Here is a 13,719-nt window from a genome sequence, read left to right as displayed (position 1 = left end):
GTGCCTAGACTTGCAGCAGCTGATGTTTTGTAAGTACTTAAACATTTTAGAATGAATTAATGAGTGAAGCTGTTTTCAACCTAAAAAAATCAATGTATCACTCATTTTAAGATCTTTATGTACATAAACCGGTAGCTTCTGATTTTTTTTCAGCTGCCTAGGTACATATGCATTTTTCTTCCAAATCAGGGTATTTTTAATGAATTCCAGTGTTACTTTCTTTGTTAGTATGACAAAACAATGTAATTTGTTTCTCTATTTTGGTTTTCCAGGCAGTCTTAAAATATATATTAAATAAATCCTTGATCTATCAGAAAATAAATATTCTCTTTTTTCCCAACTTTTATTTTGGGCTTGGGGGGTACATGTGCAAGTTTGCTACATGAGTAAATTGCATGTTGCTGACATGTGGTGTATGAATGATCCCACATCCAAGTAGTAAGAAAAAATGAATATTTTCTGAGCAAATATTTGATGAATTCTGTTTCTCAGTTGGATGGTATCTGAAGAATAAGACTGTGAATACAACTGTGAAACACATTCACTTTTTAAAGATGAAATCATGACAAGTTCATTTAGTTTCTCATTGAAAGATGTACTTTAAACCTACTAGAATTCTTTGAAAAAAATGCTAACATCTATAAACTGGAAGATAAACTTGCGACCCATTCTAAACTAGAAAAATTAAGCTAAACTTTTCTGATTTATTCCTGATGTGTTGGTTCATTTCTATTTTCTCTATGGTAGGCTCTATGGAGAAATATATACATATACATATATATGTGTATATATATACATATACATATATATGTGTATATATATACATATATGTGTGTGTGCATATATATATATATATATATAATATTCCAACTTTCTTAGTCTCTACATCCCAAAATCATTAGATAGTCAAAGCTTCTGTATTTCAAATGTTGGAACATCCAGAAGATTTGGAAGTACAGATGAGGCAGGGGATCTAGGGAGCTCCCTCTCCACCTTACACATTCCAGTCACCACATATTTTCAAAGGACTCCTGAAATTTGCCTAGGATGGGCCTAGGTGGAACTTAATACATACATACATTCATACGTGTGTGTGTGTGTGTGTGTGTGTGTGTGTGTGTGTGTGTGTGTGTGTGTATAAAGAAAATAGAGTTTCTTCCCCCAAGGAGCCAGTAATAAATACAGCAAAAGAGGTAATACATCAATTCAGTCTTAACAAATGCCACAGAAAGCTAGCATGCTCCATAGAGTAAGGAAAGGTAGATCACAACTGATTGATACGATCAGTGAATGACTCATGGAGAAGGTAGCATTTTAGCATTTAGGGTCTTAAAATGGGCTTGTTTCAAAAGTTATTATGACATGAGTTATATGGAACATTTTATATTTGCTAATTGGGTAGAACCCGCAATTCAGCAGGTCATTTTCAATATTTCTATGTGTTGCTACTAATGTTAGGGAAAGCTTATTTGAGCAGCAGAGTGAAGACTACAACCCCCATTTTCCACTTTAACCTAATTTTCTTGCCATTATGCCACACTACCTTTCAGCTAGTAAAGTATGGGTTATCATATTACTGTTTATATTTTTTCACTTGCCAAATTTTGGAGTCTATCGAAAAATCACATTAACAAAAATAAACCTCCCATCTCCCACTCAGAAAAAAAAAAAAGCAGATGAGGCAAAGTTGGCAGTGGATTCGCTTTCAAACTATTACTGAACAACATTCAAAAATTCTAATAATTAACATTTCTGAACACTTACTTTAAGCAAGCATCTCCATTAAGCACCTTATAAATGCATCACTTCATTTAATCATCACAACCGTCCTAAGAGGCAGGCTTCTTATTTTTTTATTTTTTTTTATTTTTTTGACTGAGTCTTGCTGCTGTGGGTCTGGGCTGGAATGCAATGGTGCGATCTCCGCTCACTGCAACCTCCGCCTCCCGGGTTCCAGCAATTCTCCTGCCTCAGCCTCCCAAGTAGGTAAGATTACAGGAGCCCGCCACCACGCCCGGCTAATTTTTGTATTTTTAGTAGAGACGGGGTTTCACCATGTTGGCCAGGCTGGTCTCCAACTCCTGACCTCAGGTGATCCACCCCCCTCGGCCTCCCAAAGTGCTGGGATTACAGGCGTAAGCCACAGCGCCCGGCAGAGGCAGGCATTATAATTAATCTCTTATACAGATGAAGATGCTTAGGTGCATGAAATTAAGAACTTACCCACTATCACCCACGGAAAAAGAGAAGAGTTGGGGTTTGAATCCACGCAAGAGCCCACGCCCTTAATCATTAAGCTACCAAGATATAACTCTGTAGATGGGAAACCATATCTATTAACTGGCTCTGGAATTTTAAAAGGCAATTTTATAAGTTACAAAAATAGATATGGATAATTATTTATTCAATGGAGCTGACTCACAATTCAGAACACCCAATGTGATTTATTCTTTGGTTGGGGAAACAATTATTGATCCGGTGTTGATTCGTGTTCTGGAAACCACATGAAAATACCTAAGCAGCCGCAGATGCTGAGCGGAGCTGGGCCAAGTTGGTAAGAACTGCTGGTGGTAGGAGCTCCAGCATAGCGCACAGGGCGGGCCCAGAGAAAGGCGGGCCCATTGTTGGGGGATTCGGCTTCCGGAGGAGGGGACAGCATTGAGGGGTGTACCAGGCCCCAGAGGCAGCGGAAAGGGAGACTGTGGGGAACTAGGAGCAACAGCAGGTACACTCCAAACTCTATTGACGGTTCGAAATTTCCGCTTTCTCCATAGAGATTCCTTTCTTCATATTTCCTTACAGTGCTCTGGGTCCATTACAGGCTTTTCTTTTCAGACACCTCTCTCACATCCGCGGGTCCTCGGCCCCCATCCTTTATTTTTGCTAGGCCGCTAAGGACGCTAGAAAGCGATTCGAAACTCCCGCTTTTTCCATAGAGATGCTTTTCTTCTTATCTCCTTACAGTGCTCTGGGTCCATACAGGTTTTTGTCTCAGGCACTTCTCTCACATCCGCGGGTCTTCGGCCCCCATCCTTTATTTCTGCTAGGTCCCTAAGGACACTAGGATGACGGGGAGGGAGCCAGGGGACCCAGGCTTCAGGACTGAGAGTGAATTCTTGAGGGGAGGTGAGGAGGAAAGAGGAGGGACCAGAGCGTGGGGCAGGCGAGCGGCGAAGGACCGACCAACTGTGTGGGGTAGGGGAGAGGACGAGCCCCGGGACTCAAGCCAGCAGACAGGAGGACCCAAAAGGAAACGGAACTGTCATGCTCCTGTGGGGATGGTTGAAGCCAGCAGGCAAGAAGACAAAGAAGGAAATGGGACTTTCACTTGCCTGTGGGGACGGTTGAAGCTGAGCCTTGAAGGTCACAAATCAGTGTCTGCTGCTCACTAAGGAATTTGACAAGCACTGAATCACCAGCTTGACACCGAATTTCACAGGGCAAGACCATATTCACTGAAAGGATCTTGACCTAAGAAATCAGAAGAGCAGGCAATGAAGATACCTAGAAATGAATTGCCTGGCTCTGCCATTATGGCAAAAGGGATATCATGCAACGATAGCAAATGGAATATTAGTGATGGTTTTACAAGGAAATAACAGGGTCTTCTTTGGGGGAAGGAGTTGAGAGAAAATCAAGCTCAAATTTAAATGCATTTATTTCAAGAGCCAGATTCTGAGACAAAACCCTAGTAAAACCTTTTTTATTTAAAAGGTTAGGTACCAAAAAAAAAAGTTGGGGGTGGAGGGAGTTTCCATTAACTACTTCAGATTACCATGTAGCACTATTAAAGAATAACAGTACTATCAAATAGCAATTATTTTTAATTTTACTCCAAAAGGAATTTTACTGTATCATGGGAGGCTATTAACAAATATTTTTCTGCTGTAAGGATCAAGTTTTAACTATTTAAGGGATTTTATATGTAGTTGTACTTGGATATGTCATACATAAGATAATAATTCGAGATAATTTAAGAAACAAAATATACAGCTAAAATTCTCTGAGATTTAAAAACCATTAATAATTGCTAATGCAAAATATTTCAAAAGAAGAAAATGAGCTATCTTGATGAAATAACATATTGTCAAGCAATATCTGTTTTGGTTAACTTCCTTTTAAACAATAATATGCCCCCAAATTGCTTTGAGTAACTACATCAGGAATTTTACTTACATTTTACTTTGGACTAGTTACCGCTTTCACACACCATACGTTGGTTCATGTTTTTCCCTCAACCTAACATCCCTGAATTTCAAACTTGTATTTTCCCTTTCTTCTTTGCTATAGAAAAATCTGAAGACAAGTGTCTCATACTTGTTTACATTACATCTGAAGATGTAAACTCATCCAGTCAGAATGGATAAATTGACTTTTGCAAAGTAGCCAGCATTTACATTCTGGGATTCTGAAGAATTTCTTATGATTGATTTCATAGGACTAAAACTGAAACTCTTATTCTTCGGCAGTTAGCTGGCTATCCCCAAAGGTTAATCCCTTATACAAAATTACAAAACAATAGAAATGCAGAGAGATTGCTTTGAGCACATTAATTTCCATGCATCTTTTATTTACCAGTTTACCAAACAAAATATAAGAAATAAGCATAACAGCAGAAAACATTTGTGACATGATAGTTAAACAAGTATTTTTAACATCTTTAATTAAGAATAATTACAGTTAAAAGTCATGCCTCAGATTTAATATTGCATTAGGTTTTAATGCAGTAAAGAAACAAATATAAATAAGTCAACTGGGGTGTGGGTGGTAAGGAGTGGAAAAGACAATGCATTTGACCACTGTTAATATTGGTTATAACAAAAATTCTCTCAGTGCAATGGAGCCCAAGTAGGTGCCCTATGAGTTGAATATAGAAATGTTAGTATTTGAGCTATGAACACTATTGTGGTGCTTTAGATCTTATTTATTTATTTAACACTATCTACTGTTTACTACTTTCAGGCATGGACCAAAGCAGTGAAGGATATATGAAAAAGATTAGCAGTGTGAATCTTGACAAACTTATAAATGACTTCTCACAGATAGAAAAGGTATGTAAAGATAGAAAACAATTCTACTATATAGGGATACATGGAACAGATTTTGCCAAGGGAAGAAGTTGGGAAGAAAGAAAAATATACCAAAAAATGATCAAGATAATAATATATTTGCTACGCTCTTCTCTCTCATATTAAAACTCCATGTTTAAAATATATCTGGCTTGGATTCATTTGTACTAATACATCAAAATGTCCCTATGACAGGGGAACAAATAATGTATGTACTTTTGCCAAAGTCAAACAGAAAATACATATAGTAGTCCCCTTATCTGAGGTTTTGCTTTCTACAGTTTCAGCCACCTGAGGTCAACAGTGGTCCAAAACTATTAAATGGGAAATTCCCAAAATAAACAATTCATAAATTTTAAATTCTGCACCATTCTGAGTAGCACGGTGAAATCTTCCATTGTCTCTGTCAGTCCTGCCCAGGATGTGATTCATCCTTTTGACCAGTGTATCCATGTTGTATTATAGACCACTTGTCTGTTAGTCACTTGGTAGCCACCTCGGTTATCAGAAGGGTGAGTACAGTACAATAAGATAATTTCAGAGAGAGAGACCACATTTATGTAACTTTTACTACAGTATATTATAATTGTTCTATTTTATTATTAGTTATTGTTATTAACCTCTTACTGTGCCTAATTTATAAATTAAACTTCATCATATTTATGTATGTAGACGTAAAAACATACTATATATAGGGTTCAGTACTATCTGTGGTTTCAGGCATCCACTGGAGGTCACGAACATATCCTTCCATGGATAAAAGGGAATTGCTATACTTGAAAGCCTACATTGTCCAGGCAGGGCACGGTGGCTCACTCCTGTAATCCTAGCACTTTGGGATGCCGAGGCGGGCGGATCACGACGTCAGGATATCGAGACCATCCTGGCTAACACGGTGAAACCCCGTCTCTACTAAAAATACAAAAAATTAGCCGGGCGAGGTGGCGGGCTCCTATAGTCCCAGCTACTCCGGAGGCTGACGCAGGAGAATAGCGTGAACCCGGGAGGCGGAGCTTGCAGTGAGCCGAGATCGCGCCACTGCACTCCAGTCTGGGCGACAGAGCGAGACTCCGTCTCAAAAAAAAAAAAAAAAAAAGAAAGCCTACATTGTCCATAAACTCAGGAATGGTTTTAGTAAACATTGAAGTAAATGCATATTTCAATCTGTTATTATAACTACTCATTTTTTACTATTTCCTGTTCTATCTGTTCCATTTTCCTTCTTTTTTGCCTAAAAGCAAAGCCATTTAAAGTCTGTCTCCCCAACTCTGGACAAATGGTAGACCAAACCCACAAGTGTATATTGGGTTTATCCTCCCTCCTCTGCCTTCAATAGCTGTTGAAAAATGTAGGTGGTTAAATGAAAGAATTGGGAAGTGACTTTGTGAAGCAAGAGTGGGAGGGAGGCTAATATCTACTTCTGTTTTCTCTTCTTTTCTTGTAATTCTTTTCTATTCCTTCTTTTCCTCAGCACACACACACACAAATGTCATAATGAAAGAATTTTTATGATCATGCGTATTTTGAAGTAACATTATGAGCTTTTTTTAAACGGTAAAGTTAAGTGTTCTTAACCGAGTGATTCCTAACATAATAAGAGATAAAAGAGAAAGGAATAAGAAGCATTTTTGGTGGGAAAGGAGTTAGTGCAATGATTTTGGAAATTAATTTGGAAATATCTGTCATATTCTTAAACAATTTAAATAAGAAATAATTGTTCATTTTTGAGGTGATGATGGTATTGTGGCCATATTTTGAAAGAGTCATCTCTTGGAGATACATATGGATGGTAATATTAACAGATGAAATAACATAATGTCAGAGAGTTGCTTTGAGATCAATTCAAAAGTGGTGAGACGAGGGCGGTGGATAGAGATACAGATGATATAAGACTGTTCATGAGTTGATTTTTGAAGCTATTTGAAGAGTATATGGAGGCTTATTATACTATTCACAAAAATACCCAAGAGATATGGTCAAGAATGTTTAACCATTACAAAAAGTAGAATATGGCCTCTGTCTGTCTCTCTCTCTCTCAGTAAGAGACAGGCTAAATAAATTACAGCATATTCAAAAATGAAACTCAATGTAGCTGTTAAAAAGAATGAGGTAGGCCAGGTGCGGTGGCTCACGCCTGTAATCCCAACACTTTGGGAGGCCAAGGCAGGTAGATTGCCTGAGCTCAGGATTTTGAGACCAGCCTGGGCAACATGGTGAAACCCTGTCTCTACTAAAATACAAAAAATTAGCCGGGTGTGGTGGCGTGCCCCTGTAATCCCAGCTACTCAAGAGGCTGAAGCAGGAGAACTGCTAGAGCCCGGGAAGCAGAGGTTGCAGTGAGCCAAGATTGCCCCACTGCACTCCAGCCTGGGCGACAGAGTGAGACTTCATCTCAAAAAAAAAAAAAAAAAAAAAAAGAATGAGGTAGATCTATGTGGGTTTACATGACATCATCTCCCAGATAATAGTACTAAGCGGAACAGCCAAGGCACAGAACAGAATATAATATGATTTCTTTCTATAGCTGTACAGTCATAAAATATTTTGGAAACATATATAAGGAATTGTTAACCATGGGACTGAGAGTTGAATAGTTGGAAAGAAAGTGGTTCAAGTTAGGTCATATTTTTACTTTTCATTTATAACTGCTAGTCTGTTTTAATATTTTACCATGTTACTTTTTAATTTGAAAATAAATTGGGAAGTGGGCTTATTTAAAATACAGTCATATATTGCTCAATGACAAGGATATGTTCTGAGAAATGCATTATTAGGCAATTTTGTTATTGTGTGAATGTTATAGAGTATATCTACGCAAACCTAAATGGTGTAGCCTATTACACACCTAGGCTTTATGGTGTAGCCTACTGCTCCTAGGCTACAAACCTGGACAGCATGTTACTATACTGAATATTGGAGGCAATTGTAACGTAATGGTAAGTATTTGTATATCTAAACATAGAAAAGGTACAGTAAAAATATGGTATAAAAGATAAAATTGTTACACTTGTATAGGGCAGCTCCATTATAATCTTGTGGCACCGCTGTTATATATGCAGTCTGTTCTTGATCAAAATGTCTTTATGCACTACATGACTGTATATGTATTTTTTATTAGACTATCAGATATTAAGTGGTTTGTATTTTCATTAGTCTGCATATACTTAATAAAAAATTAAACTAGCAGCATTGATTTGTTAATAATAAGTATTCTATTTCTTCTACAGAAAATGGTAGAAACCAATGGAAAGAACAATATACTGGATATTCAGTTGGAAAAGAGTAATTGTCTATTAAAAGTAATGCAAGCAAAGGAGGTCTCCATTAAAGAAGGTTAGTTATTTGCTGCCTGAGGAATGCTAATTCTAATGAAAGTGTTTTTCGGTTCAACTGTGATTAATATTACACCATATATTTGTAAAGTGTTTTTTTAAGTCCACATAGAATTTTCCAGACTATCATCTCATTTATATCCTTACTATAGCCCTGAAAGACATGTAAGACGGGTATTATTACTCTACCTCACCAATGAAGAAACATAGAATGAGACAAGTTAAATAATCTTTCTGAGACTGCTCAACTTTCTGAGGCCAATAAGAAATGGCCAATTGAAGTCTCAATTCAGGCCTATAAAAACCATAGGGAAAAAAATTAAGTTGAATTTCTACCTTATAATTACATCAAAATAAATGTCAAGTGTGTCAAAAATTTGTGTTAAAAATGAAGCTGTACACATATATTGATTTGCTCTGTCAACTGAGAGAGCCTAGAGGCAATAATACCCCACTGACATTGAGCATACCTGGTTCCCAGATCTTGGTTCCTTATACCATTCTCTAATAAAAGGAACCAAGGTTTTTTTGAGACATGGCTGATTATAGCACTGGGGCAGGAAATATGCACGATAAGCCTCAAGCATCTTGTAAGGGCAGAAAGTAAGAAAGTCCTCAAAAAGGAAAAAACAAACAAAGAAAAGCACCCCACAGTGATGGGAGTATGTTGAAAGTGAGACAAAAGCCAACTGAAAGAGCCAAAACTGGAACAACGTGAGCTAGCCCAAAGTATAAAATAAACATCCATAAATCCTTACTGATATAAATAAATGATTTAATAAATAAACAACTGGGGAAGAAGACACACATCTGTGCAGAAGAATTACAAATGACTTTTGTAGATATTTTGCCCTCAAGGAGGAAGAGCATGGCTCCACACTCATTAATCGTGGGCTCAATATAGTCACTTTACTATAGTGAAGACACAGTATGGAAAGGGTGAGGGTAGGGGAAAAGTAACTACAAAGTGGAGAAGCCTGACAAATACTACCTCAGCACAAGATCAACATAAATTGTTATATCATATTGATAGTATATACTCTTGATAAGATACAATAAAGATGGCACTTCTGTGGTCTTTCTCCCCAAAACCCATAACCCTAGTCTAATCATGAAATAAATATCAGAAAAATTCTCATAGAGAGACATTACAAAATACCTGATCAGTATTTGCAAAACTGTCAGAGTCATCAGAACTAAGGAAACTCTGAGAAATTGTCACAGCCACGGTTTGAAGATATAGCCCTAAAAAGTAAAGTTTATTAAAAGTTAAAAAGATGAAACCACAGAAAAACTAGAAGAGAAATGTAGGGTTTTTATTTTTATAATGGAGAAGGACTTTCTAAGTGTATGACACAGCATATAGAAACAATGAAAGAAAGGATTTGTACTTTTGACTCTAAAAAATTAATAAACTTTTTGGAGAAGTTTTAGGTTTACAGAAAAAAATTGAGTGAAAGTACAGAGAGTTTCCGTATACTCTCTCACCCCACCACTTCCCTATTACTAATATCTTGCATTAGTATGGTACATTTGTTACAGCAGATGTACCAATTGATCCACTATTATTAACTAAATTTCGGCCAGGCATGGTGGCTCACACCTGTAATCCCAGCACTTTTGGAGGCCGAGGAGGGTGGATCACGAGGTCAGGAGTTCAAGACCAGACTGGCCAAGATGATGAAACCCCGTCTCTACTAAAAATACAAAAATTAGCCGGGCATGGTGACAGGCGCCTGTAATCCCAGCTACTCGGGAGACTGAGGGAGGAGACTTGCTTGTATATTCAAACATTTGAAGAAGAAATAATACCAATCCTACTCAAACTGTTCCAAAAAACAGAGGAGGAGGAGAGAATACTTCCACACTCATTCTACAAGGCTGATATTATTACCCTGATACCAAAATCAGACAAAGACACATAAAAAAAAATAACTACAGGCTAATATCTCTGATGAATACTGATGTAAAAATCCTCAAAGTACTAGCAAACCAAATTCAACAATACATTAGAAAGATCTTTCATCATGACCAAGTGGGATTCATCCCTTGGATGCAAGGATGCTTCAACATATGCAAATCAACCAATGTGTTACATCATATTAACAGAATGAAGGCTAAAAATTATATGACCATTTCAATTGATGCTGAAAAAGGATTTGATAAAATTCAACATTCCTTCATGATAAAAACCCTCAAAAAACTGAGATAGAAGAAACATAACTCAACATAATAAAAGCAATATATGACAGACCCAAAGCTAGTACCATACTGAATGGGGAAAAACTGAAAGCCTCTCCTCTAAGATCTGGAACATGACAAGAATGTCCACTGTCACCACTGTTATTCAACATAGTACTGGAAGTCCTAGCTAGAGCAATCAGACAAGAGAAAGATATAAAGGGCATCCAAATTGGAAAGGAAGAAGTCAAATTATTGTGGTTTGCAGATGACATGGACTTACATTTGGAAAAACCTAAAGACTCAACAAGAAAACTATTAGAATAAACAACTTCAGTAGAGTTGCACAATACAAAATCAACATTTATATGCCAACAGTGAACAACCTAAAATAGAAATTTAAAAAGTAATCCCATTTACAATAGCTACAAATAAAATTGAATACCTAGGAATTAACCAACAAGTGAAAGATCTCTATAATGAAAACTGTAAAACACTGATGAAAGAAATTGAAGAGGACACCAAAAAATGGAAAAATATTCCATGTTCTTGGATTGGAAGAATCAATATTGTTAAAATCCCCGTACTACTCAAAGGAATCTACAGATTCAATGCAATGCCTATCAAAATACCAGTGACATTCTTCAAAGAAATAGAAAAAACGATCTGAAAATTTGTATTGAACCACAAAAGACCCAGAATAGCCAAAGCTGTCCTAAGCAAAATGAAAAAAAACTGGAGGAATCATATTACCTGACTTCAAATTATACTACAGAGCTACAGTAAGCAAAACAGTATGATACTGGCATAAAAACAGACACATAGACCAATGTAATAGAATAGAGAACCCATGAACAAATCCACACATCTATAGTGAGCTCATTTTTGACAAAGGTGCCAAGAACATACACTGGGGAAAAGACAGTCTTCAATAACTGGTGCTGGGAAAACTGGATATTCATATGCAGAAGAATGAAACTAGATTCCTGTCTCTCACCATATACAAAAATAAAATCAAAATGGATTAAAAACTTAAATCTAAGACCTCAAACTATGAAACTGTTACAAGAAGACATCAGGGAAATTCTCCAGGACATTGGTCTGGGCAAAGATTTCTTGAGCAATAACCCACAAGCACAAGCAACCAAAGCAAACACAGACAAATGGGATCACATCAAGTTTAAAAGCTTCTGCACAGCACAGGATACAATTAACAAAGTGAAGAGACAACCCACAGAATGGGAAAAAATATTTGCAAACTACCCCTCTGACAAGGGATTAATAACTAGAATATATAAGGAGCTCAAACACCCCTATAGGAAAAAAATCTAATAATCCAATCCAAAAATGGGCAAAAGATTTGAATAGACATTTCTCAGAAGAAGACATACAAATGGTAAACAGGCATATGAAAAGGTGCTCAACATCATTGATCATCAGAGAAATGCAAATCAAAACTATAATGAAATCTCATCTCATCCCAGTTACAATGGCTTATATCCAAAAGACAGGCAATAACAAATGCTGGTGAGGATGTGGAGAAAAGGGAGCCCTCGTACACTGTTGACGAGAAGGGAAATTAGTACAATCACTATGAAGAACAGCCTGGAGGCTCTTTGAAAAAATGAAAATAGAGCTACCATAGGACCCAGCAATCCCACTGCTGGGTATATACACAAAAGAAAGGAAATCAGTATGTCAAAGAGAGATCTGCACTCTTTGTTGCAGCACTGATTACAATAGCCAAGATTTGGAAGAAACCTAAGTGTTCATCAACAGATGAATGAATAAAGAAAATGTGGTACTTATACACAATGTAGTATTATTCAACCATAAAAAAGAATGAGATCCTGCCATTTGCAACAACATAGATGGAAGTGGAGATCATTATGTTAAGTGAAATAAGTCAGGCACAGAAAGACAAACATCATATGTTCTCATTTATGGGATCTAAAAGTCAAAACAATTAAACTCACGGACATAGAGTAGAAGTATGGTTACCAGAGGCTGGGAAGGGTAGTGGGGGGCTGGAAGGGAGGTGGGGATGGTTAATGAGTATAAAAAAATAGAAAGAATGAATAAGACCTACTATTCGTTAGCACAGTAAGGTGACTACAGTCAATAATAACTTAATTGTACATTTTAAAGTAACTTAAAGAGTGTAACTGGATTGTTTATAACTCAGTTGATAAATGCTTGAGGGGATAGATACGCCATTCTCCATGATGTGCTTATTTCACATTGCATGCCTTTATCAAAACATCTCATGTACCCCATAAATATATACACCTACTATGTAACCACAGAAATTATTTTTAAGAAATACAATTTTATTTGTTCTAAATTAATGTCCTTTCTGCTGGATAGTACTTAGCAAAAAGCATAAGCTGTCATAAGAATGACAACTTATGGAGCCAAGTGTGTAATAATTCACTTAGGAAGGAGGGGCAAACTACGCATGATCAAATTTATTCAACAACAAAGAATGATACATGGACATTTTATTTTCTACATTTGATGCCAGACAGATAAATAATTTATTTGCCAGTTAAAGATAGTAATAATATTAGTATTGAGAAGCAAGTACTGCAGGAAACTCTTTACATGTATAATTGCTTTTAATATTTGCAACTATTGTATGAAATACATATTAATATTCATATTTTTGGTTAATCTTACAGCCCATATTTGAGCTCAAAATGATTATTGATTTACTAAATTATACAGTATAAGAAATAGCTTAATACTCTGACCTCTGGTTTTTAGGAAGAATTTAATAGGCCAGCATTTTCAAATTACACAGTAAAGTCCAACAACAACAACAACAACAAACAGTGTGGATTAAATTTTGAAAGAGAATTAAAAGCCATTGTTCAAAATTAGTGAATGGTATTCTCGTGAAGAATTTATCTAGGTTCCATTGTAGAAAAATGTGGTGAGAGAGCCACCTTGTGTTTAAGTTTTGAAAATACACATTTTTGAAACATTCAGTTGCAGGGTTCTGTTTTCAATTTACGGATTACTGAAGTAACTTCAGCTACTATATTCTATGAATCACAGGATTCATTATTCTAAAAGGCACAAAGACAAGTGATGGCAGAGTCTGTCTATGCCTCTTTAATTTTTGAATTCTATCA

At 36.5% G+C, this 13,719-nt stretch overlaps 1 protein-coding gene across 1 annotated transcript in view; it reads left to right on the top strand.

Moving 5' to 3' along the window:
* Positions 1–2,644: 2,644 nt before the first annotated feature.
* CCDC152 (coiled-coil domain containing 152) overlaps positions 2,645–13,719 on the top strand; it is a 44,931-nt gene continuing 33,856 nt past the window's right edge. Inside the window, exons 1-3 of the mRNA XM_019013294.3 lie at positions 2,645–2,725; positions 4,963–5,051; positions 8,297–8,402. Coding sequence (XP_018868839.1) covers positions 4,965–5,051; positions 8,297–8,402 — 193 coding nt within the window. The 5' untranslated portion in view covers positions 2,645–2,725; positions 4,963–4,964. The remainder of the gene's footprint in view (positions 2,726–4,962; positions 5,052–8,296; positions 8,403–13,719) is intronic.

This window comes from Gorilla gorilla, chromosome 19, assembly GCF_029281585.2.
Source record: "Gorilla gorilla gorilla isolate KB3781 chromosome 19, NHGRI_mGorGor1-v2.1_pri, whole genome shotgun sequence".
Lineage (NCBI taxonomy): Eukaryota > Metazoa > Chordata > Mammalia > Primates > Hominidae > Gorilla > Gorilla gorilla.
The sequence above is the reverse complement of the archived record's forward strand: the minus strand, read 5'-3'. Positions and strand labels throughout refer to the sequence as shown.